The sequence below is a fragment of the Ursus arctos genome, unplaced genomic scaffold (assembly GCF_023065955.2).
Source record: "Ursus arctos isolate Adak ecotype North America unplaced genomic scaffold, UrsArc2.0 scaffold_11, whole genome shotgun sequence".
Taxonomy (NCBI): domain Eukaryota; kingdom Metazoa; phylum Chordata; class Mammalia; order Carnivora; family Ursidae; genus Ursus; species Ursus arctos.
In genome coordinates this window covers 70,231,904-70,256,967 of record NW_026622775.1, presented here as the reverse complement: position 1 = coordinate 70,256,967, position 25,064 = coordinate 70,231,904, and the positions used below count along the sequence as shown (strand labels likewise).

At 46.1% G+C, this 25,064-nt stretch overlaps 1 protein-coding gene across 2 annotated transcripts; it reads left to right on the top strand.

The window, feature by feature from the left end:
* Positions 1 to 1,474: 1,474 nt before the first annotated feature.
* Positions 1,475 to 18,612, top strand: POLR3D (RNA polymerase III subunit D). Of its 2 annotated transcripts, none has more exons than XM_026519039.4 (9): positions 1,475 to 1,609; positions 1,825 to 1,994; positions 2,952 to 2,995; positions 3,595 to 3,746; positions 3,906 to 4,030; positions 4,219 to 4,387; positions 4,746 to 5,011; positions 5,463 to 5,615; positions 5,760 to 8,091. In XM_026519039.4, the coding sequence occupies exons 2-9, from the start codon at positions 1,830 to 1,832 to the stop codon at positions 5,880 to 5,882; spliced, it is 1,197 nt and encodes a 398-aa protein (XP_026374824.2). In that variant the 5' UTR covers positions 1,475 to 1,609; positions 1,825 to 1,829; the 3' UTR covers positions 5,883 to 8,091. The 2 variants fall into 2 exon arrangements, with proteins under 2 accessions (XP_026374824.2, XP_057166205.1); XM_057310222.1 differs by lacking the exon at positions 5,760 to 8,091 and adding an exon at positions 17,398 to 18,612 and having other exon boundaries at positions 1,481 to 1,609.
* Positions 18,613 to 25,064: the final 6,452 nt, after the last annotated feature.

Here is a 25,064-nt window from a genome sequence, read left to right as displayed (position 1 = left end):
AAGGCAACTAAAAGGGATCCTTGCATTGATGGAAATGTTTTATATTTCTACTATATCAAGGTCAATATTCTGGTTGTGATAATTGTACTATACAGTTTTAGGATATGTTTCTATTGAGAAAAACTTGAGATATCTGTATTATTTCTTAAAACTACATGTGTGAAACTACATCTGGGGCACCTGGCTGGCTCAGTCTGTTAAGCATCTGACTCTTGGTTTCCGCTCAGGTCATGATCTCAGGATCATGAGATAAAGCCCAGCGTGGGGGTCAGTGCGCTCAGTGTGGAGTCTGCTTGAGATTCTCTCTCCCTCTCCCTCCCTGCTCATTCTCTCTGTCCCTTCCTCTCTCTCTAAAATAAATAAATCTTAAAAAAAAAACCTGCATGTGTATGTTACCTCAAAGAATTTTACTTAAAAAAGAAAGTATCACAAGTCTGAAAAGTTGTCCTAGGGAGACAATCCAAAAGATGAAAAAATGTTAAATGCACCAGATGTTCACTACTGCGTTATTTACAACGGGGGGGGGGGCATGATACAGACCCAAGAATTACGCATTTGATGCAGCAACAAAGAAATGTTCTTTCAAAAGGGAGAATTCAAAATTGTGGCACAGTATGACAGCTCTACAAGGGGACTACAATATATTACAAAAGTTTTTAATAGTAGTATTCTAGGTAGAATTGTAGCAGAAATGTTTTCCTCCCCTCAAATTTTCTGCAATGCTACGTGGTTTTTACACGGTTTGCGGGTGGGGAGAACTGTAAAGGCATTTTATATGTTAAATTACAAATGCCGGAGTCACCATAGAAGTTCTTTAAATTCGTCCCTCCCAATCGAGCAAACTTCGTTTTACGGGTTCCGGGGTCGGAACGAGAGTGCACACAAGGGTCCGCAGTCAGGAGCCCAGAGAGCTCACACAAGGGTCCGCAGTCAGGAGCCCTGGGCGGGTGCCTTCAAGCACCCAATTAGTCCGCTGCCGCTGTCCTAGCGCTGCGCCTACAGCCGCACCCCAGGGATCCCACCAGCAGTCCAGGGAAGGGACCCCCAAGCGAGGGCGAGGCCGCAGCCCAGAGTACAGTGACCACTCCAAGGTCATCGTCGAGCCCACAGCCGCGGCTCGGCCCGGCCCAGGGCTCCCCAACTCTGAGTCCCGGTCTCGATCTCGTCCCCGCGCCCCTCGCCCGGTCCCGAGCCGCGACCCCACTGCTCCCAGAGGCTCCGCCACGGCGAATCCCCATGCCGGGTCTTGGGGGCCGCCACGGCCCCCGGACCCAGAGCTGGGCGCCTCTATCCCCTCGGCCCGGGCCAAGACCCCCGAGCGCTGCACCGCAGCGTAACCTAGACCAGACCCCTCTGCCTTTTTCGCCCTCTCAACCCAGCTTTTCCCGACTCCGGGAAGAACCGGGAAGAGAAGGCGGAGGGGAGCTAGGAGCTGCCGGATAAATACTGTGGCCCGGCCCCGCCCACCGACCTCACTTCCGCCCCGCGGCAAGATGGCGGCGTCCGGGCCCTGCCACGCAGACTTCCGCCGGGCGCAGAGACCCAGGGCCGTCTGCGGGCTGCGTCGGAGGTGAAGTCGCGACGCGCGTGGTGTGGATCCACAGCCCGGGTACGCTGGGGTGCGTCTCTGCCTCGTGCCTGGCCGGGGGCCTGGGCAGAGAGAGAGCCAAGTGCTCTAACTGGGTGGTCCGGGGAGTCTTGCCACGTGGAAAGGGAGGGACGCTCTGACTGGGGGGCGGGAGGCCACGTGGGTGGGGTTCCGCCCAGGGTCCGTGTGTCCGCCCCCTCGAGTGACTTTGTTGCCCCTTTCCTCTTTTCTCCCAGGCAAAATGTCGCAAGGAAACGGCGCGGGCGAGCCGAGTGCTCCGGGAGGTCCCCGCCCCCTCCTCTCTGGGGGACGGGGGCTTATCGGGCGGCGGCCGGCGCCTCCCCTCACTCCAGGTCGCCTTCCCTCGATCCGCTCCAGGGACCTCACCCTCGGAGGAGTCAAGAAGGTACCGGACGGCACCTTTCTAAAGAAACCCTACTATTTTGAATTCCAGGACCCTGGGGTTCAACTGATGTTCACTAGGGCCAGCCGTGTGCCAGGCTTGGTATTGGGCCTAACGAAACCTGCCACCCCCCCCCCCGACTTCTCACAATTCTAGGGAGTCTGCCTACCTTCAGCTCTAGATACTGGGTACAAGATGTTGATGTGGTTCTCAGAGATGGCTGAAGGGCAGAGAATCCTAATTACTTCCCAAGCAACTTGAGCAGTACTTATTTACCTTTTTTATGTGTTTTGGACACCTTTAAGAAACCCATGAGAGCTAGCAGGGTTACAATTTTAGAGAGTTCTGTATTTGCCATGGATTAAAGTTGCAGACTGTGATCTAGAGTGTAATGAATCCTAGGCAGGGCATTGGAGGCCCTGTGTCCTTTTCTGTTGTGTTTATGACTGTAGATGTAAGGATAGCCCTGAAATTTAGTGGGGGAGGGGGCTGTAGTAGAAGCATAAAGCAGCCAGTTTTCAAAGACCTGTTTGCCTTGGGAAATGCTGGTGGCAGTCTAGCTGTATCATCTGTTTGTCAGTGCTGGCCGACTTCCTACTAGAGCCTTGCTGCTAGAGCTCTTTCTTATGATACTCTGTGGTTTCTATAGCAGTTTGATGACAGGAAGTGAGATTAGACCAATAAGTTCTCAAAGTCCTGAGGGCTCTCCTTTCAGAGGGTAGAAGCTGAGGCTGCTAGCTTAAATAGGTTTTGTGCCCTGTTCTGTGTGTAAGTCCACTGCTATCATGACAGGATGTTCGTCCCTTTTAAGTAAGTCTATCTCTGTAAATCATTGACCATAGTCGGGAATATAGAATTGTGATCTTGGTCCATACCAGATGCCCTTTGAGAGTTTTCGTTTGTCTCTGTACTTTGGGATCAGAACTTACCAAATCAGTGATTCCCGTATTTTACTTTCAGAAAACCTTCACGCCAAATATCATCAGTCGGAAAATCAAGGAAGAGTAAGTAGCTGGGCCTTCTAAAAGTTTCCCCTTACTGCTCTGAATTTGGGTCTTTTTGGAAATAACTAGGTATGTGGCTCAGAAATCTAAATTTGTGTATTAATGTGTTTCACTAGTGATTTGGGACCCTGGTTGCCAGGTGATTCTAATGTGCAAGTTTAAAAAAATACCAGTGCCTGGAAGTCCATCTCTAGAAATGGTGATTTAACTTTTTTGCAGTGCAACAATGATTATCTTTTACAGCTGGAGATAAGAGCCACTAGTTTAGACAAAAACGTGTTAGGTTTTCACTTATGTTCTTTTGTATTACAACCTTCTTGCTTTCAAGCAACACTAAAAAGTCCCCATTTGGGGGCGCTCTCTGTAATTCAACTTTTGAGTTGTAGTTCTAATATATACTGTCAAGCAAGAAGGTAAAATAAAGGAGATTGAAGGGACACTGTCCCATCAAGGAAGTAGAAGAGGGGCTAGACTTTGGATTGGGTTCTGCTTCTTGTGATACAGTTATTGTCTCATTAATTCTCCACTCAGGTGAAGTAGAGTGGTGTGGGAGAGTAAGACCAGTTCTCTGAGGCAGAGAACTCCATCCTCTTTTCCAGGCCCAAGGAAGAAGTAACCATCAAGAAGGAGAAGCGTGACAGGGATAGAGACCGACAGCGAGAGGGGCATGGACGGGGCCGGGGCCGCCCAGAAGTGATCCAGTCCCACTCCATCTTTGAGCAGGGTCCAGCTGAAATGATGAAGAAAAAGGGTACAAAGCTTCTGGGGTTCTGGGAGGAAGGAATCAGTGGATTTCGGTCCAGACTGCCCGAGAGAAGGGCAAGGGCAGTAAAACTCCCCTGCTCCCAGTTTAGTTTTCTTTGCTGTTGGCCTCTTCCATACCCCTGGTGAGCCTAGTGATTTTCCACAGGGAGCTGGGATAAGACAGTGGATGTGTCAGACATGGGGCCCTCTCATATCATCAACATCAAAAAAGAGAAGAGGGAGACAGACGAAGAAACGAAACAGATCCTGCGCATGCTGGAGAAGGATGATGTAGGTACCACTAGGGTGGGAGGAATGGGCTTCTGGGGAGCCGGGCCTGGGGGGAAAAAGAGCCCTCTGATGTCCTGGAAGCCTGTGAACAGCAGGAATCTTCAGTTAGAAAAGACTGAGGGGGGCTGCAGTCCAGGTATGTGTGCGTGCTAGCCAGACCGAGTGACCCCCTGACTCTTCCCTGGTAGTTCATCGATGACCCTGGGCTGAGGAATGACGCTCGAAACATGCCTGTGCAGCTGCCGCTGGCTCACTCAGGGTGGCTTTTTAAGGAAGAGAATGAAGAGCCGGATGTTAACCCTTGGCTGGCCGGCCCCAAGGAGGAGGACATGGAGGTGGAGGCACCTGTCGTGAAAGGTACTCTGTGTCCTTTAACGTCTCCTCTCCTTCCCTGTGGCTGCCCCCCCGAGGAATCCTCCCGAGGAATGAGCCTCCCAGACTCAGGAGTAGGTCCTCCCCCACTCCAGCTGTAACGTACATGACCTGAACAGGGACACCAAATTCTCACTCTCAGAAAGTTCATGCTGGCATGGATCTGTGGGGCTAGCCTCAGATACTCCTTGTTAGATAAGTCACACAACTCCTGGATCCTTCTTCATAACCAGGGAATCCCTCCCACTTCGTGGCTGGGTGACAGGGAAGCAGAGGGGGATGAAGGAATGGGTACAGCAAGGTGGCCGCTTCATAGCTCTTCCATTTGTGTTACCTTGGGCAGTGAAAGAGGAGCCCCGAGATGAGGAGGAGGAGGCCAAGATGAAGGCTCCTCCCAGGACAGCCAGAAAGACCCTGGGCCTCCCAAAGGACGTGTCTGTGGCAGAGTTGCTCAGGGAGCTGAGCCTCACCCAGGAAGAAGAGCTGCTGTTCCTTCAGCTGCCAGACACGCTCCCTGGCCAGCCGCCTACTCAGGACATCAAGCCTATCAAGACAGAGGTGCAGAGCGAGGATGGACAGATGGTGGTTATAAAGCAGGAAAAAGACCGGGTATGCTCAGGAATGAGTCCTGTGAAAATGCCGGGGGGACCAGGAAGGGAAACAGCTGTTAGGAAAGCAGAGGTGTGCCACCCAAGCCGAAATGTCCGAATGATACACATTTGTTCTCTCTACCCACAAGGGACTTGGGGCTTTGTACTTCAACCCCTGTTACGTGTGTTTACTTTTGACAATGAAATATTTTGAACATACACAAATGAGAGAACATAAATTTTCATATCCCATCACTTATCTTTAGCAGTTAGCAGTATTTTGTCCATTTGTTCATTTGTTTGCTTTGGGTTTTGTCGTTCAGCCAACAGCAGGGAGCCTTGGAGAAAGGCCCTCTGGAGAAGCTCATGCTAACCTCTGCTGCTGATCCTTCCTTTGGGAGCGGTGTCACTCACGAAGGCTGGAGGAAGCGGCTCTTTACCCAGTTTCCATCTTCTGATTCTCCCCACAGGAAGCCAGGCTGGCAGAGAATGCTTGCACCCTGGCTGACCTGACAGAGGGTCAGGTTGGCAAGCTGCTCATCCGCAAGTCAGGAAAGGTGCAGCTCCTCCTGGGCAAGGTGACTCTGGATGTAACGATGGGAACTGCCTGCTCCTTTCTGCAGGTGAGAGCCTTAAGAAGAAAGGAGTGTTGAGGAGTCAGTGCTAACTGAGAGAGAAGTGTCCTTGGGATTATCACCTGAAAATCATAGGACTGAGGAATGGGCCGTGTGTTTTCAGTTCTCATCCTTGTCTCTGTTGGTTGGCAGGAGCTGGTGTCCGTGGGCCTTGGAGACAGTAGGACCGGTGAGATGACGGTCCTGGGACACATAAAGCACAAACTTGTATGTTCCCCCGATTTTGAGTCCCTCTTGGATCACAAACACCGGTAAAATGAGCAGATGGAGGATGATGGTGACTGTGCCCACGGCTGCTGCCTGCTCCAGACGTTTTGTTCTCCAATCTGTGCGACCCAGAAGGGGCCTGTTTAGCCCACCCACTCCAGGCTTTGGCAGCCTTTGTCAGCCTTTGTCCCAGTTTTCCCCACAGGGCCCACGTGGCTCCCTCCCACGGCAGCTGTGAATGGCACGGTGGCCTTCCCACAGCATGGATCCTGCACATCCTCGCTGCTGGGGGACTTGTCCCTTCTATTTATTTTTATATTTATCTCTTATATTATTCCCAGGTGGAGAGGGGAGGGTCTGCGGGGAAGTCCAGGCTCCTCCTCTTGCTGACTATCTTGTTCTCAGGGTAGGAAGCATAATGACTATTGCTGCTTTTTCTCCCTTCTTCTTACCAAGAAGCAGTGTTGGAGAGAGAGCAGGGAATTTTTGAGTCTGGGACTCGGTGCTCAGTCCCAGCTCCATCAGTTACTAGTTGTGTGACCTTGGACAAACTACCTAACCTTTCTGAGCCTCATATTCCTCATGGGACAAAAATGAGGATAGTACCTACCTCACAGGGTTGGTGTGAGGATGAAACGGAATGCCGTAGATGAAAACTCCTTGCACAAGGCCAGATAAACACAGTGGGCACTCAATAAATGTTAGTTTCCCTTCCCTTTGCCTGAGTCTGTTTTCAAACAACATAGAGATTCCAAGAATCTCTCGGGAGACGTGACTAGAGCTGCTGTCTCCCTGCCTCCTTACTGCATGGGCCATCCCCTGGGCCGGAAGCTCTGAAGGTACAGGTTCAGGCCCTTCTCTGCCGTCTGTCCTGAGAGCACCTAGCCACGTGCTGCCTGTTCCGTGCGGTGAGGTGCTAGCTCTGGGTTCTACCAGAGGTGAAGTCAGAGACTCCTCCCAGCACCCTACACTTGCCTTTGGGTGATATTGGGGTCCCAGGACTCATCCCCCACCCATAAGCCCTGCAATGACTAGCAGTACTCTTGCAGTACTCTTGGCTTCCGTTTAAATATTTCCTGACAATCCTGTGAGCCTCAGAATTATAACCGCACTCAAATACTGCCGAAAAACAACCTTGGTAAGACGGCAATGAGAGATTCATTGCGTAGTGGCTTTGACGCTTGACAGATGACCTCCCACTTCAAAAGCTTTGAATTTGAGAGCCCCCCCACCTCCTGTCCTACCGTCAGCAGGTCTGCATCCCAGTCCCTGCTGGCCACAATGGCCTTTTAGTTCACGGGTCTCTGACCTTGTTCCTTTTACCAGGTCGTCATGCTCTTGATCCTTCAAGCACGTTGCTCGCGGAGGAGCAGCTTCCCTTCCCTCATCCTCCGTCCACAGAGCCAGGTCTTTTCCCTGCTCGGTGGTGGGAGACATCTTAAGGGTTAGGGAGGGCTGCCTGCAGCAGTGTCTGGTCATTAGACAGCGATGTCAGAGCTCCCTTTGGTGTGAGCTGAAGCCAACTGCCTCTGGAACAGTGATGACCACACAGGCCTCCTCCTGACTTTGAGGTGGCCCCAGAGGTTTGGGATAGATATGCCTTCCTTTAGTCTCACGTTTCTGTCCCAGGAGTCTGTTTTTTATTCATGGCGACTGGGGTTTTCCTATGCCAAGCCCCTCAAGCTCCCTAGCCAGCAGCTCTGAGGAGGGATTGAACGTTGCCCCTTCTGTAGCTAAGAGCTCACGTGAGCTTCAAGCGTAGTAGTGTTCTGGTGTCTTGTAAAGGCCAGAAGGCCGTTGTGGAGACGTGAACCATGAAAGTTGTATTTGGTCAAAGGCTGAGCTTTGTTCGCCAGGCTCCAGTGCTTTCTTTTAGATAGCTGATGCACTGGCACTGGGCCCCTAGTGCAATCCTCTGTTTCTCTTCTGTTTCTTTGGTTCAGAAACACTTCTGCTTTTCTGGGCTAACTCAAAGGCCCTGCCTCGTTAGCTCTTTGGTATTTTGCAGTCTTTGGCTCTCCCAAGAAAGCTGGAGGAAGGGCATGTACCGCTTTCACATTCTCCATTTCAGGTGTCGGGGATTGACTGTTAGGACCCTGTGTCAGAGTCCCCATGACCTATCTCTGTAACCCCGATATGCTGATCGGATGTCATCTGTGAAAGCGTGGAAAAAATATGAAACAAGTCTGCTTTCTTGACCAAGCCTCCGAAGCATATGTTTCTACCAACAAATAAATGCAAATAACGGGAGGAAAAAGCCTAAAGTCAAAATTCGTATGTGTGAGTGCAAATGTATGCAAATTTATTACTACCTGCATCTGTGTGTAGCCATTTTGTTAGGGTTCTAGAAGAGAGAACTACAGACTTGTTTGTTTTTTAACTGTGTGAGTAGAGTGACACTAGAGTCAGGGTTGGGTTTGAATCCACTCCACCAGTAACTTTGGGGAAAATTACTTACCCTCCCTAAGCTTGGTTTTATTTGTCTTCTATAAAAAGTGAGGTAATAGCAGCCATTTCATAGGGTTGTTTGTAAATTAGAGTGAACATAAAGCATTCGTTTGGTGCCAGACAGAAAAGTGCTTCTGCAGAGCGAGTAGCAGCACAAGTGTAACGGGAGGCTGGGCTGACCGTGGCATAAGCAATAGTATGTTTAGTTATCACCTGTCACGGGAGGTCTAGAGATAAATGGCTCCAGAGTTCGGTGGCAGCCAGCCAGTCATCAGGGTTTTCTTAGGCTCGTTTGTTCTGCTAGCCTCCGAGTTGCAAAGTGGCTGCCACAGCTCAGCGGCATCTCTTCACATGAGGGGCCAAAGCCGCAGCAGGAAGCGAAGTGGACAGCGGTAAAGGAACTGTCTCTTCATCGTGCTCTTAGGGAGGACTATTCCTTCGGGAGCACAAAGAGACCTGCCCCCTGTGTCTCTGACAGAGCTGGGTCACATACCCGCCCTCGGATGGGATGCTGCCAAAGAGGTGGGTGGAGCAGTTTGTCCCCAGGCCTTTGGCAACCTGTTCCGTGAGACAGAGTTTTGTTAGTGGGGAAGAAGCGGGAATGACAGAGTCGAGGTATATCTAGGTAGAGCTTTTTAAATGTTCAATTACCTTTTCTTCTAAATACACCAGTTCTAACATTTTTGTACATACTCTTTTTCAGACTCTAAAATTGTATATATTATATATGATGATATAAATATTACATTGTCTCTTCATGTGCTTTATCTTAAAAATATATGCAGCTCTTTGTAAATGAGCCTCTTGTACTTCTGATACGTCTGAGCTAGCTGAACAAATTAAAGACAGGGTCTTTTAATCCTAGGCCTACCCCCGTGGTCCAATTAAATTGGCCACTTAACGCTTGGCTCTGTAAAGGAAAAGAGGCTTACTTCTTAGGTATTATGTGAAAAATGACATCCACTGCCTGTTCATTCTGTGCCCCCACCCCCATCCTAGAGCAGGACATTCACAGTCGGGGCATTCCCCTCTTCAGATGGCAGTAGCTAGTGACCGATGTGGTATTTACAGCTCCTCATGGATACGGTTCTGCTGCCAGAATTTTACCAATAGAGGGTAGGGACTGGAGTGCGGTTGGGTCTCAGAGGTATCCCCTGAAAAAAATGGAGAGAGAATGCCAACTCTGGTAACTCTCTGTGTGGCCGACTTCTGACTCAGCTCTTCTGAAGCATTTCTCTTGTTCCCTTGTGTTGGGAGTGGTCACTGATCCAGCTCCCCAAGGACTGAGGCAGGGGCTCATTTCCATCTAAGACCCAGTCAGAAAAAGACGCAGTCCTCATCGTCACTGATCCGACAACTCTATCTTGTGTATTTGTCAGGGTTCCGTGGAAAAACAAAAGCCATTGCAGTTATTCTAAGCAGAAGAGTTCAATACAGGAAAATAAGTGTTTACAGACTCATCGGAAAGCTGGAGGAGTGAGTACTAGGTTGAGCCTGCAGGAATCCAAACAGCAGAGAACTCCCACCAGGGGTGCCACAACCTCTACCATAGTCGGGAGGGTGGAGAATCCGGCTGTGAGCTGTTGACTTATAGGGCACCGCGTAGCTGCGGGCCAGTGATCCCGAAATCCCCACAGCCTCAGCTGCCTCTGGAGAACCACAGAGCTAAAGACTGGGCCCTGGGACACCTGAAGAAAAACCCCACAGACAGAGTGCCTCCTGGGGGCGAGGCACATTGTAGCTTACGATACATGAGTGACAAAAAAGGAAGATGTCTGTCCTGCCAGAATTTCCATTTTAGTGAGGGAGACAGACAATAGCATAAATGAGTTGTAGGAGGTGACGTGCTTGGGAATGCTTTTAAAGGGTAGGGGAGATCTACAGGTGGTGGCTCGGCGCGTCACAGTTGAGAAAGTGCCACTGGAGGAAGTGAGCTGGCGGGATCGGTGGGGCGTGAAGGCAGCTAGAATCAGGAGCAGCAAAGGTGACCGGCTGGAGCTGAAACCAGGAGGAGAACGGTAGCGGAGGAGGTGTGGGGTGGGTGGTCCGGGTCAGCCTGCGCTTTGGGCCACTAAGCGGAGTTGGGCTGTCTTCTAAGTGAAAGGGTTCATTGTCGCAAGTGCTCCCTGGGTTTGACAAGGCTCACTTTAGCTGGCGGGTCGAGGCAAAGGTAGAAGCAGAGATACCGGTTTGAAGGCTGCTACAGTCATCCAGGTGACAGATGGTTGTGCTGTGGACCAGGGTGGGAAGAGCGGAGGTGCTGGGAAGTGCATGGATTCTAGGTAGTTATTTCAAAGGTAGAGCCAGTGTGGTCTGTTGATACAGTCGCGGTGGGTGTGCGAGAAAGAGAAGAATCAGACTCCACAGCTGTGGCGGCAGAAAACAGCTAATGTGGTAGGAAGATGGCCTGCCTTCCACCTTTCAGATCTCAGTTGGTGGAACCTAATTCACATCCAGAACCCCAGCACAAGAGATCTGGGGAAATGTGGTATTCCCTTTCTTTTTTTAATTTATTATTTTTATTTTTAATTTTTTTGGCGGTATTCCCTTTCTAACCCCAGTGATTAGGTGGTACTTGACTGCCCATAAGCTGTATTCACCGCAGTCGGCTTAAGGATCCAAAATTTTAATAAAGCTTTCTGGGACCATGTCATGCTGCCAGTCCAGAGTTAAAGTTCTCTCTGATGCATTCCTTCAAAACAGTATATTCCAAATGAAAACACGGTCGGTACGTAAAACTAGCCATACTCCACGTGGCTCTTAAACCTTTCCCCAGGGCAAGATAATCATAGGAACTCTTTTGGAAATGCCTCAATTATTTTTTAGGATTCTTTATTAAAACTGGTTTTGCCGTGTCAGCTCTATGACATTTTTAAGGCTTTGTTAGATTCTGCCCTCCAGAATGCTCATACCTATCCATACATGCCCATCAACAGTGTGTTAAGAGTTGCTCTTGCATTTGTAAAGTTAAATGTACAATCAAGATTCTTTTAAATTATACAAATGTAAAAAGATGCTGGGTAGAAGATCTGACCTGTACTCAAATGGACAGATGACTAACATTCCCTCTCTTCCCTCCGTCAGACGTCAGAGAGGGTCGATGTGGGAAGAATGCACTGCCCCCTCAGTCGGGTTATATGCTTCCCAAAAGTCAGTTATGTTTTCCCCAGCTCATCTCTGCCAGTTGTGTTCACTGGTGTAATTGTGGAATTCAATTAAACATTGCATAAACAAATAAAATATGAAGGCTAAGAGAAAGTATTTCTGATAAAAATAAGGTATATATGTAATCAAATATATAAACTGATGAGTGGTGAGTGCTAAAACAGAGTTCACCTAAACCAAAGCAAATGCTGTGGAAAGACTTAATAAAAGTGAGTCAATAAAAAATACTGTTGAATTAAGTGTAGGCAAGGAAGACGTAAAGATGGGGGTAATAGTAAACATTCAGGTTATTGCATTCACATGGCTTCACAAGTTCCCTAAGGCTTTGCCTTTGCATTCTGCTTTTGAAGAAATCGAAACTGGTGATCTTAGTGGTGTGTTATGGGCACGTGTGGTTTCTGTGGAATGCTAATTAGTGGAACCCTACTCAAAAGGGCTTGCCCCTACACCAAAAGACCAGTGGGTCAATGTCCATTAATAAGTGTCAAGTTAAAATATTTAAAATAGCTATGTATCTTTCATTAAAAATGTTTCCCAAAATACCAGTTTAAATTAGATTCATCTAAGAGAAATGGAGCCCTCCAAAAACAGTGCTTTAAACAAACAGAATTTTGTTTCTCTCTTGTAAAACCCTAAAGATGCACAGTCAGCTGGTATGGCAACTCTGCACCACAAAGACCCAGGTCCTCGGGTTCCTCCAGCTTATCTCCCTATGGTGTCTAGGCGTGGACCTCATCCTCATGTTCTCAGTGGAAGACCAGAGCTCTCGTCATTGCGTCCCCACCCCAGGCAGCCAGATAAATGAAAGGTTCATAGCCCTCCACCTTGCCAAAGGACAGGGTGTGTACCATATCTCCGTTTAGGGAGGTTCCTGGGAGCTGTCTCATAATATTGATGGTGATGTATCTTTGTCCAGAAAGTGGAGACATAGTCACCCCTGGCCTTGAAGGAGGCTGACAAATATGGTCTTTGTCTTGAATGAACATATACCCTCCTAAGAGTCAAGGTTCATGATCATGGGAGAATGAAACAGAGGATATTGTGGAACAACGAGCGGCCTCTGTCACATCTATTTAACTTACTTTAACCATAACTGAACAGGAGCGCCTGGGTGGCTCAGTCGGTTAAGCAGTGACTCTTGATCTCAGCTCAGGTCTTGATCTCATGGTTGTGAGTTCAAGCCCTTCACTGGGCTCCATGCTGGGTGTATGGAGCCTACTTAACAACAACAACAAAAAAGAATAAGTGAACAACTGCTGGTCCCAGGTGGGACAGGGAAGAGTTTCCAAGGCACATCACTTACATAAGCAAACCCTCCGTTTCCTCTGTAGATATCATGTGTGGTCCATGTAACCACTTCCTCACATACACTCTCAGTGCCCTTGCCCTTCTCTCCTATCTTACTCATTGGAAAAAATCCCACTTTTAGGTAAATCTAGATCTCTGCTTACTCTGCATTTCCTCTGAGAGTTGAAACTTGGCTGAGGAAACACCCAGCCAAGCTCACTTTAAGACCAATAATCTACATTTTCTTTGTCTGTTTGTTTTCCTCACACCCCAGAGAGTACCAGCTAACCCCCGTTCCCGTGTCCTCAAACTTCCAACACCTCTCCACTTCTCAGTCTTAGCTGACAACCCTGCTTCTTACCGCACTAAGAAAGTAGAAGCACTTAGAACACATGCTCTCTCTACGGCATCGACGGGTCTGTTTGCATCTGTGTCCAGATGCATAGCCTCGCCTTCTGTTACTGTGGATGGACAGTCTTGCTCTTCCCCGAGACCAGACCCTTCCCTGGGGCACTAGATTCCATCCCCTCTTCCCAATTCAAGGATATTGCTCCAGCAACCCCCCTACATAATACCCCAAGTTTCCCCTCTTATTAGATCAGTTTCACAGGATACAAATAGGCTCTTATGGATCCATCTGGAAAACAACAAGTTTTCCTTCGAGGTTGTGTTGGCCTCCAGTTAACCTTTTTTCCTCTGCTTCCCAGCCGACTGCGGTGAATACAGCTTATGGGCACTCAAGTACCACCTAATCACTGGGGTTAGAAAGGGAATACCGCCAAAAAAATTAAAAATAAAAATAATAAATTAAAAAAAGAAAGGGAATACCACATTTCCCCAGATCTCTTGTGCTGGGGTTCTGGATGTGAATTAGGTTCCACCAACTGAGTTGCCTTTACATGTCTCCATGTGCTGTCATTCATTCCCTCTTGAACCCATTCCAAACAGCTCTTCTCAAGGTCACCAGTGACATCTCTACTGAACAATAGAAATGTGCAATCCTTACTTGTTGGAATCCGTTACCACATTTGACACAGTTGAGCACTCCGTCCTTCTTTAAGTACCTTCTTTTCTTGTCTTCGGGATCACTGCCCTCACATTGGATGTTCTCCTCATTCTTCCTGGTACTGCCCCGTCTTTGCACCCCTAAACCCTTAGAGGGTTTTTCCTATCCTCTCATTCCCTCGGCAATCACATCTGGAATTGGCTTTAAACTCTCTGTGCCCATGACTTTCAATTTATTTTTCCCAGTTGGATCTCTCCTGTCTCCCAGCCTTATACCCAACTGCCTGCCCTCCCATCTCTTTTTGTATGTCTACTAGGCAACTCAACCCTAAGTACCAATTGTGGGGAAAGATAGGGACCAAGAAACATATTAAAATAAGCCATGAGAGTCCAGTCAGCAAAATCTTGGTTGTGTCTGTAGGACAAATGACTCCACTTCTTCAACAAACAAGTTTTAAGGGATAAAAGGGAAGAAGGAGGACCCTATAGGTTAAAAGAAATTTAAGACAGAATGTCAATCAGTTACAATATGTGGACCTTATCTGATACAGATTCTGAGAACTGCAAAAACCTCTCAACATGAAGACTCCCTTCAAACCCCCGCCCTAAGAAGCTTGACCAAACTTCAACATGGCTTCTAGCAGCTTAAGGCCTCCTCCCTGGGACAACCCAGCCCCTTTGGAGTTCCTGTTTGGAAAAGCTCAGAGCTGTCAAAAAAACATTGCTCTTTGTTGCAGCTATTACCTGACATCGGCCGCAACTCGTTTTCTTAGAGCATTCACTAGAAAGGGCTTGCAGTTGTGAATCCTTCCTCCGTCCCTTTGAGAGGTAGATGTATCTTCTATAACTGCCAAATGTCTGTCTCAAGGACCTGAAAGCCATTCCTTTGAAGTATAATCAGGAAGGAGAGGCCGCTGGTCTCCCTGTCTCCGGGTGGATATTCCCAACTTCCATAATTGCCAGCTAGCACCCACTGCTGGCCTAATACATTTACAGTGACCAACCCTTTATAATTTTTAGCATGAGGCCCTGCTCTTCATTCTCCATTAAAAATGCCCTGTTGCCTCTTCACAGAGTAGAGCTCAGCTCTTCTCCCTGCCATCAGTGGTTACTGAGTAAAATCTGTTTTCACTTCTTTAACACATACCCAGCCTTATCTTTGACATTTCTAACAAATGTAAAAAAAACTCATGAGGTAATCTTGTATATCTGTATATTGACTAGATATTTGATAATATTAAATATTTATTGTTAGTTTTTTAAAGCTGTGATAACGGTGTTGTGGTTCTATTTTTCAAAATTATAATTAAAAAGGATTTATCTGAAATGTTATCAGTTCTCACCACACTTTTAGCATTATCACTCTCGACCAAACCAGCATCCTCTTTCGTGGAACTTATGATTGCCTATTAAACAGTCTGTCTGCCTCTACAATGCCACCGTCCCCCCTCCGGTCACCAGTGTGTTCTCCACACACGGCCTGAGAGATCCTAGTCAGATGTGCCGTACCATGCCACTTCCCACCTCCCTCAGAGTAAAAGCCAAGTCTGTTCCATCTACCAAGACTTCACAGATCCTCGTGTATCCTCTGTGATTTCGTGTCCTACCCTCCTGGGTCACTCAACTCCAGCGGCACAGGCCTTGATACTTTGGAAACAAAGCAGGCAGACTCCAGCTTTAGGGTTTTGGTGTTATATCCCCCCTGCCTCGAACCCACTTCCCCGGATCTCTTCACGTCTTGTTTCCTCACTCTTTCAGGTTTCTGAGACTATATAACCCGACCACACTATATAAATTAGTAAGGCCCCATCCCCCACACTCCTAGTGCCCCTTTTCCTGCTCCCTTTTTCCCATAGCATCTACCACCATCTGACATATTTTTTATTTCCTTTTTTCCCCCGATGTTCCTCTTAGAACATAAGCTATATGACAGTAGAGATTTTTGCTCATTACTGTTTCCCCAGAACTTGAAATAGTTCCTTGCACATAATAGGCACCAAATGAGTATCTGTTGAAAGAATGAAGGAATGGCTATTCTTATGTAGGTTGTAGGTGTGTGCTAAAGAATTGCTCCACATTTCTGAGCAATTGCAAAAAAGGCTTTGCAACTCTCCTCGCTTCCTCCCCAGGGAAGAATGTCCCTCACTTTTCCAGAGAGAAGAAAGGATCTCGTTGACCTTGTGGGCAGGGCCTTGGGCCAAGTCAATGTACTGTTCTAGTGGCTTTCACTGCTGAGTGTGTAATTGGCATTGGTGTTTTCCATGAACGCACTGTGAATGCTCATAAATGCCTGAAGGGATTAGATCAATCTGGAATTCTGCATCAGAGAAGTGCTAGTGTTTTCGGGACTCCGCAACCTTATGACCCCTTTAAGCTAAAAATCTCTCTGATTCATCATTTTCCTGATTGATCATTTTCTAGGGAGGCTGCCTGTCCCAGGAGGCACCCCTTTTTGTGGGGCAAGGGTGGGGGAGACGGGGGTTGCCTCCCTCGTGTTGCTAAGAGTTACACCTCTTTTGAAAAGCAGCTCTTAAAAAAAAAAAAAAAGAAAAGAAAAGCAGCTCTTAGCTTCTATTGGGCTCTTGTCAAAGCTGAACACTTTGACAGGGCTAAAACACACAGCCATGGAGACCTTGTGACTGTTATCTTGTGGGGGTGGGTAGGTTAGCTCAGACTCAACGACGAATAATGTGGGAAAGGGCCTGAGAAGCCTCACTTGTCTGATGGAAATGGTGTATTTAAGTCTACAGCTACCTGGCTCGGTGGCATTTTCAGCTTTACATGAAGAAAAGGCAGCTCTCCCTTTGGGGGAAAGGTTATCCTCCACTCCGCAGCTGAAGCAAAGCCACTCGCTCAGTGGGGCTGTCAATCCACAGAGGTTTTCCTGAAGGCCTGGGCCTGGTTCACTGATGGTCTGGCTCTGCTGAAACCCATGATGTCCGCCGGGCCACTGTGGCCGGTCAGCGTCGTGCCAGCTGTGTGGAATGGAAAACAGATGTGCTCACTCCTCTCAGTGGGCAGAACTCGAAGCCAACCTCACAGCTCCAGCCAGTGCTCCCTGATGAACCTTGTTACATTTTTACTGCCTCCTGGCTGTTGACAATGGCCTAGCTGTTTTGTCTGCCACTTGGAAAACTACAGACTGGCAGATTCTTCCCTCTTTGGGGTCATGAACCATGGAAACAAATCATGGCTGCTGATGGAACTGTTTGGGTCACTCGGGTAGGGGCTCCTGGTGAGGGTCCATCCTCTGAGACCGACCAGAATGAAGCTGCAGAGCGAGCTTGCCCTGCCCGCACAGCCGTGTTCGCCGCCTGGACCCATCATTAGAGCAGACACGCAGCACCCCCACCAGCATAGACTGGGCACCGAGTGAAGACTCTGTGTTTCAGAAGCACTAGCCATTGCTGCATGCCAGGCCTGCGGCTCATAATAAAAGTTGAACTGTGTGTCTCTCGGAGAGGGAGGCCTTTGCGCAGGGCGAGGCAGTTGAGTCCGTGGAACATTGGGTCCCCTCCTGGGGCTCCTGGTGGTGGCTCCCCGCTGTTGATCACTTGTCGGGTTGCAATGTTGCTGCAGTGTGGAGTCCGATCAGCTGACTCTGGCTAGCTCCTTGTAGCCCTTGAAACTGATACTTGTTATATTTCTGGCTTTTCAGGCATTTGCGGTCTGGCCACGATGCACCTTTGCAGTGGGCTCTCAAGCTCCTCAAGGTATTTGACGGAACTTCGGTGCCATCCACCGACCGCAGGCATCTGGGATTGTGGAGCATAGGAACTGATTCTTCAAAAGTTAACTCAGGACGACTTCTGACCCTACCTCCATCACCTCCTCCTGGTCGGGGCATGTTAGTAAGGCAATGTGGTCCCCAAATTGGACTGTTTTAGAAAGCAATCATTTCTTCTTGGCCACTCCCTCGTACTAATCAGGTGAAAGGTCGGATGTTATACAGACCTATGTTGAGAATTTGAGATTCCCTGATGCACATGATGTTTCCCCTGAAGGCGACCCCAGCAGACCTGGTAGCTTCGTCCTCTGGTGGCCATCCAGCCAGAAGGAAGCCGAGGGGATTCGAGGTTAATGCTCACTACCAAGCTTTAAAATATTGTCGTACGGTTTGTTAACATTCACACTATTAAGGAATATCAAGTGTGGCCAACTGATTTTGAATTCTCCCCCCAAGAACTTTGTGCCCCAAACTAAACAATTCTGTGTGAGACCCACAGTTCCCAAACTGTATCATGCATGCCAGGGTGCTGCCGCAGTAAGCCCATGGACCACCAGAGAATATTTTAAATGTTCAAGGGAAGCACGATGATTCCCGACATCTGTGGGAAACTGTGTGAACCACTAGTATAAGGTAGATCGTGGTTTGGACATTGGATTATTGTGCTCTTAATAATGTCATATCTTTGCAAAGTTGGGTTTCCTGCAGTTGCTGTGATAAAAAGCACTACTGTGTGAATAGCAGTGTGGAACAGGCAATGAGCATGGAGATATCCAATCTGATGCCAAGGTTTGAGAACTCGTACAGCACCCAGTACACCCCATTAGCAAGTAACTATGGTTACTTAAAAACAGAATAAAAGTATTATTTGTCTTTCAATTTATATGTATTATTTTTTCAAATGGCTACAAAGCAGTGACAACATAAATATGTATTAAGATATTTGGACCTGGAGCGCCTGGGTGGCTCAGCCGTTAAGCGTCTGCCTTCGGCTCAGATCATGATCCCAGGGTCCTGGGATCGAGCCCCGCATCGGGCTCCGTGCTTGGTGGGAAGCCTGCTTCTCCCTCTCACACTCCCCTTGCTTGTGTTCCCTCTCTCGCTATCTCTCTTGGTCAAATAAATAAATAAAATCTTAAAAAAAAAGATATTTGGACCTGACAAATTAATAATAGAATTTTTAGGTTTTCTTTTTTTTTTTGTCCTGAGTTGCTGTGAAAGAAGTTACTCAGACACTAGGAACACAACTGATTAAATTTTATAAAAATACCCTTGTCCCTGTTGTTTCTGATCCTTCTGGACAAATGGTCTGTGTGAGACAAATAGTAAGTTTATAGTTCCTGGAATGGAACACAGTAGGGGGAGAATAATGAATTAGGCACCCGGGAAGAACCACTTCAGTCGCCTGGAAGGCGTGGGAGAGGGTAGGACGTTAATGATCTTTGTCCTCCAGACTGCCTCTAGAGCTTCCCCACAAAGGAAAGCACCCTGCTTCTCTCCACCTGTTGCAAGCCCTTGACACTGAACTGACTGCTGAGTTGGCCTTCTGTTCGATCACCATTCTCTTTAATCTTAGCTAGGCTCTATCAGAAAAAGCAGAAGCCTGTCCTAGCTCTGCCCTTTCCACACAAAACACCCATCAGCACCTCTGGATCTCACCATCATTCCCCTAACCATTGACCAGTCATCCCGTTGGGTGGATGGATGAATGCCACTTGGCTGGTGGTGTGGACAGGGAGAGGAGGGTGAACTGACTGCCCTCTAGCAGTTCCCTCCAAAAACAAATGCTAGGCTCAATTCTTTGAACAACACTAAGAACCCTAAGGATTATAATCCTGCTGGGAGACCACTTTGGAGATACCAGGAGCACCATGAACACCTTTGGTACATGGAAGCCAGGGGTTAACTTGCCTGCCTCCGCAAATCATGGTGACTTGCACTTAATGATGAGTAATACGAGACCATAAGAACACCACCACTAGATCATGTGGCTCTTAGACTACTGCAGAGATCTCTTCAAAAGAGGCTGTCCTTTATTACTTGGAGGTAACTGTCTTGTTATTCTTGTGCACTAATCTTCATGATAGGAGCTGTCCTATTAGAAAAAGTACTATGGGGGCGCCTGGGTGGCACAGCGGTTAAGCGTCTGCCTTCGGCTCAGGGCGTGAGCCCAGTGTTGTGGGATCGAGCCCCACATCAGGCTCCTCTGCTATGAGCCTGCTTCTTCCTCTCCCACTCCCCCTGCTTGTGTTCCCTCTCTCGCTGGCTGTCTCTATCTCTGTCAAATAAATAAATAAAATCTTTAAAAATATATATTTAAAAAGAAAAAGTACTATGAAACTTGTCCCTGAATTTAGCTGAAGTGTTGAATGACACACCTTGACTCTGGAAGGTACTCAGAACCCTTTCTTTCCAGTTCTTGACAAAAGTTCTTTTAGACTAGCACCTGCTATATAATAAAGAGTATTTGTTAAACAACAAGCACATAAATAAAACCAATAAAGCCTGTAATCTGTGTTATTTAAGTCTTCGCTAACCTTACTGATTTCTTTGGTTTGCTCGATCAATCAATTGCTGGGAGATGTATGTTGTCAACTTCCAGTTTGTCAGTGGATTTTTCTGTATCTTTTTGTATTCATCAGTTTCTGTTTTACATATTTCGATGCTATGTTATTAGAAGCATATAACTTTTGAGTGTTTAAAACTCCTCAAATCCTCCATCATTATTAATTGACTCACTTTTTCCCTAATAATACTTTTACTTTAAAGTTATTTTGTCTGAAATTGAAAGCAGCATGAGCTTCTTTTTTCTTTTCTTTTCTTTTTTTAGCATTTGACGTTCAACCTTTCTCTATTATTATGTTTTAAGTCTATCTCTATTTAATTAAATGCCATATCATTGGATTTTGTTTTTCTAATTTAGCCTGATAACCCTTGCCTTTTACTTGAAAAGTTCAGTCCATTTATATTTATCGTAATTACTAATACTGTTTGATTTAATTCTACCACTTAATTTGTGCTTTCTCTTTGTCCAGATTTTTCTGTGATTTATTGTTCTTCTTTCTTGCCTTTTTGTTTGGATTGATTGAGTTTTTTCTCATTTTTCCTCATACTGATTGGAAATATATGCATTTTATTTCTTTAAACATTTTTTTTTTAAAGATTTTATTTATTTATTCGACAGAGATAGAGACAGCCAGCGAGAGAGGGAACACAAGCAGGGGGAGTGGGAGAGGAAGAAGCAGGCTCATAGTGGAAGAGCCTGATGTGGGGCTCGATCCCACAACACCAGGATCACGCCCTGAGCCGAAGGCAGACGCTTAACCGCTGTGCCACCCAGGCGCCCCATTTCTTTAAACATTTCTTAAAATAGGACTAACACATGATCCATATGATCCAGCAATTCCATATACATACATATATATTATTCAGCCACAAAAAATAAGGAAGTCCTACCATTTGTGACAACATGGATGGAACAGGAGGGAATTATGCTAAGTGAAATAAGTCAGACAGAGAAAGACAAATACCGTATGATCTCACTTACATGCGTAATCTAAAAACCAAACAAGGGGCGCCTGGGTGGCTCAGTCAGTTAAGTGTCTGCCTTCGGCTCAGGTCACGATACCAGGGTCCTGGAATTGAGCCCTGAGTCATTGGGCTCGCTGCTCAGCAGGGAGGCTGCTTCTCCCTCTCCCTCTGCCTGCTGCTCCCCCTGCTTGTGCTCAGTCTCTCTCAAATACATAAATAAAATCTAAAAAAAAAAAAAAGGGCTCATAGATGTAGAGAACAGACTGGTGATTGCCAGAAGTGGGGAAGGGGGTGTGGTTGAGAGAGAAACGGATGAAGGGTGTCAAAATGTACAAACTTCCAGTTATCAAATAAATAAGTCATGGGGTGTAAAGCACAGCATGCTGATTATAGCGAATAATACTGTGTTTCATATTTGAAAGTTGCTGAGAGAGAAAATCTTAAGTTCCCATCACAAGAAAAAGAAATTATTTTTCTGTGATTATGTAAGGTGACAAATGTTAACTAGACAGACATATTGTGTGATCATTTCACAGTGTATTCAAATATCAAATAATTTTATTGTACACCTGAAACTAATATAAAGTTGTATTTTAATTATACCTTGGTTTTTAATTAAAAATTTAAATTGTATGCTAATTATACTCCAATAAAAATTATTATTATATATTTTTAGAATGAGGGAAAGAGCCTGAGCCAGGGTAGAGGGAAGGGGCAGAGGGAGAGAGAATCTTAAGTAGACTCCATGCAGGGCTCCGTCTCACGACCCTAATAGGGTCAAGACCTGAGGCAAAATCAAGAGTCAGACACTTAACTGACTGAGCCACCCAGACACCCCAATAAAAATTACTATTTTTTTTTAAAGATTTATTTATTTATTTGCGAGAGAGAGCACAGAGGGAGAGGGAGAGGGAGAGAGAGAATCTTCAGCAGACTCCTCATTGAGCATGGAGCCCCACACGGGGCTCAATCTCATGACCCTGAGCTGAAATCAAGACTCAGGCAGTTAACTGACTGAGCCTCCAGGCACCCCCCATAAAAATTATTTTTAAAAATTTTAATATGCCTACATACAGAGTGTAGAGTTGTTTATTATTACCCTCCTCCAGAACTTTTTTTTTTTTTAAAGATTTTATTTATTTATTCGACAGAGATAGAGACAGTCAGCGAGAGAGGGAACACAAGCAGGGAGAGTGGGAGAGGAAGAAGCAGGCTCCCAGCGGAGGAGCCTGATGTGGGGCTCGATCCCATAACGCCGGGATCATGCCCTGAGCCGAAGGCAGACGCTTAACCGCTGTGCCACCCAGGCGCCCCCCTCCAGAACTTTATAATGCTTTAATTCTAATTACCTCCCTCTTGACTCATATGTTATTTTTCTTTTTTAAAAAAAGATTTTATTTATTTATTTATTTATTTATTTATTTATTTGAGAGAGAGAGAAAGAACAGGGGGTGGGCAGAGGGAGAAGCGGGCTCCCCACTGAACAAGGAGCCTGATCCACGGTTCGTTTCCCGGACCCTTGGATCATGATCCGAGCCAAAGACAGACACTTAACCAACTTAGTCACCCATGTACCCCTATATGTTATTTTTCTTAACCTTCTGGCTCTACCTTTTTTTTTTTTTTTTTTAAATTTTACTGTATTGGACACCTCTATGCCTCATTACAGGTCCTCTCAGCTTTACCTCTCTTTATATAGACAGCTCTGTGGTGAACATCTCTGTGGGCACTCACCAGGTCTACACAGATGGAATCTGATTATGCCCAGCTTCAGGCTTGCCCTGTGCATCTCCCGCCTTCTGTCCTGAGGCATCCGTGTTGATGCCAAGGCATAGAAGAGCCCTGGGACACCGTGGTGCACCTAGAAAATATAAAGGGTTAACACTCCTTGATGTGAGCCTTTGACCAAGAGAAAGGAAAGAATCAATGGATACACACATCCCACTTACTCTCCCCAGGAACATCCCCCAGGATGAGTAGTCTTGATACATACTTCATATGGTTTCTCAAATGGTCCTGAATGATGGAGCAACCAGACCTTTGCAGCAGTTGCGAAATTCATCATGCATCCTTGAATGAGCGCTCCTGCCCTCCATCGTTCCTCTACCTCTCACTCTTGTTCCCTGGGATCACACACACCAATAAAATCCTTGCGCTTAAACTTTTATCTCAGGCTCTGCCTTCAGAGGAATCCCTGCTAAACTACCACCTATTAAACATTATTATTACTACTTTATTCAGCCAACTACTATGACTCCTTTTTTCATCTCAGATTTTTCATTTTTCTTCATTTTAGTATTTAAATTCTTTTAGACAGGGTTTGTTGGAGGTAAATCTCTCTTTTGTGTTTCTCTCAAAATCTTTTATTTTACTCTGTTCTGGAGAGAAAATTTCACTAGATATGCAATTTCTAGGTTGACAGCAATTTGCTGTTGTTTTTTCCTTAACCTTTCAGGCCTGTGGGTATATTATACCACTATCTTCCAGGCTTTTTCTATTGAGCCAATTTTCTTTCATTTGTAGGGAATGTGTTTCTTCTTAGATCTTTTCTTTACCTTTGATATTCTGCAATACAACTGTGATGCTAAGTGTAGATTTCTTTTTACTTTTCTGTTTGAGTTCCTTGGGCTTTCTGATTCTAGAGATTTGTATCTTGTCATCAATTCTAAAGAATTCTCAGCCATTAACTCTTAAATATTGTCTTTCCTCTTTTCTCTATATTACCTCCTTCTCAAACTCTGTTGGATTTTCTGTTCTAACTTTGTTCTCATATTTTCTTTCTTTCTTTTTTTTTTTTAAGATTTTATTTTATTTATTTGACAGAGACAGCCAGCGAGAGAGGGAACACAAGCAGGGGGAGCGGGAGAGGAAGAAGCAGGCTTCTAGCGGAGGAGCCTGATGTGGGGGTCGATCCCAGAACGCTGGGATCACGCCCTGAGTCAAAGGAAGATGCTTAACGACTACGCCACCCGGGCGCCCCTCAACCTCTCATATTTTCCATCAGTGCTGCATTCTGGGTAATTACTTTAGATTACTCTTGCAATTCATGGTGGGCCCCCCTCAGCCATGTCTGCTCTCTTGTGTAATTTTTTCCCGTAGGTATTTCATTTCAGTTTTTATATTCTTCATTTTTAGAAGCTCTCTGTTCATTCTTTTCAAGTCCGCCTAGTTGATTTTGATAGCCTTTGCTCTTTACTTGTGATTTTAATTGCCATTTTTATTTCTTAAAACATATTACAGATTTATTTACATTGTGCCCAGTGATCGTTGTTTTAAGATATTTGTGGGTCTGATTCTGTTCATTGCGGTTTCTGCTTGTTTCCTAATGTGTGTATTTTAAAACAAATTATTAAGGTATATGTTACATATCATAAAATTGACCCTATTCAAGTGTGCAATTCAATAATCTTTGGTAAATTTATTGAGTGATACAGATATCACCATAAATCAATTTTAGAACATTTTCATCACACTAATAAGATCCCTTGGTTCATTAATATTTCATCCTCATTCTTACTCCCAGACCCAGGCAACTGCTATTCTACACTCTGTTTCTACCTATTTGTCTTTTCTAGACTTTTCATATAAATGGAATCATGTAATATGTAGTATGTGTCTGGCTTCATTCACTTAACATAATGTTTTTGAGGTTCATCCATGGCATGTGGCATAGTTTGTTCCTTTTGCTGCTGAATTTATACATTGTTTAGATACATCACGTTTTGTTTATCCATTCGCCAGTTGAGGGACGTTTAGGTTGTTTTAAGCTCTGGCACTGGTCAGTAATGCTGCTATGAACATTTGCATGCATGCTCTATGTGGACATAAGTTTTCACTTTTCTTAGGTAGTCACCAAGAAGTGGAATTTTTGGTTCCTACAGTAATTTTTTGTTTAACTTTTTGAGAAACTGCCTAATGTTTTCCAAAGTGGAGGCACCATGTTACATTCCCAGCAGCGATGTATTAGGGTTCTGGTTTTGCCACATCTGTTTTGTGTCAGTCTCAGCGTATTGATAGTGATGCTATCAGCTAGGAATGCCTGGGGGCACTCACCTGGCATTCACTGT

What these genes read in the sequence shown, in the direction of transcription:
- POLR3D (XM_026519039.4), top strand. Translation starts at nt 1,830, where the DNA reads ATGTCGCAAGGAAACGGCGCGGGCGAGCCGAGTGCTCCGGGAGGTCCC. An exon ending in GCATGCTGGAGAAGGATGAT is followed by an intron (nt 4,031 to 4,218) that starts GTAGGTACCACT and finishes CTTCCCTGGTAG; the next exon opens with TTCATCGATGACCCTGGGCT. An exon ending in CTGCCTGCTCCTTTCTGCAG is followed by an intron (nt 5,616 to 5,759) that starts GTGAGAGCCTTA and finishes GTTGGTTGGCAG; the next exon opens with GAGCTGGTGTCCGTGGGCCT.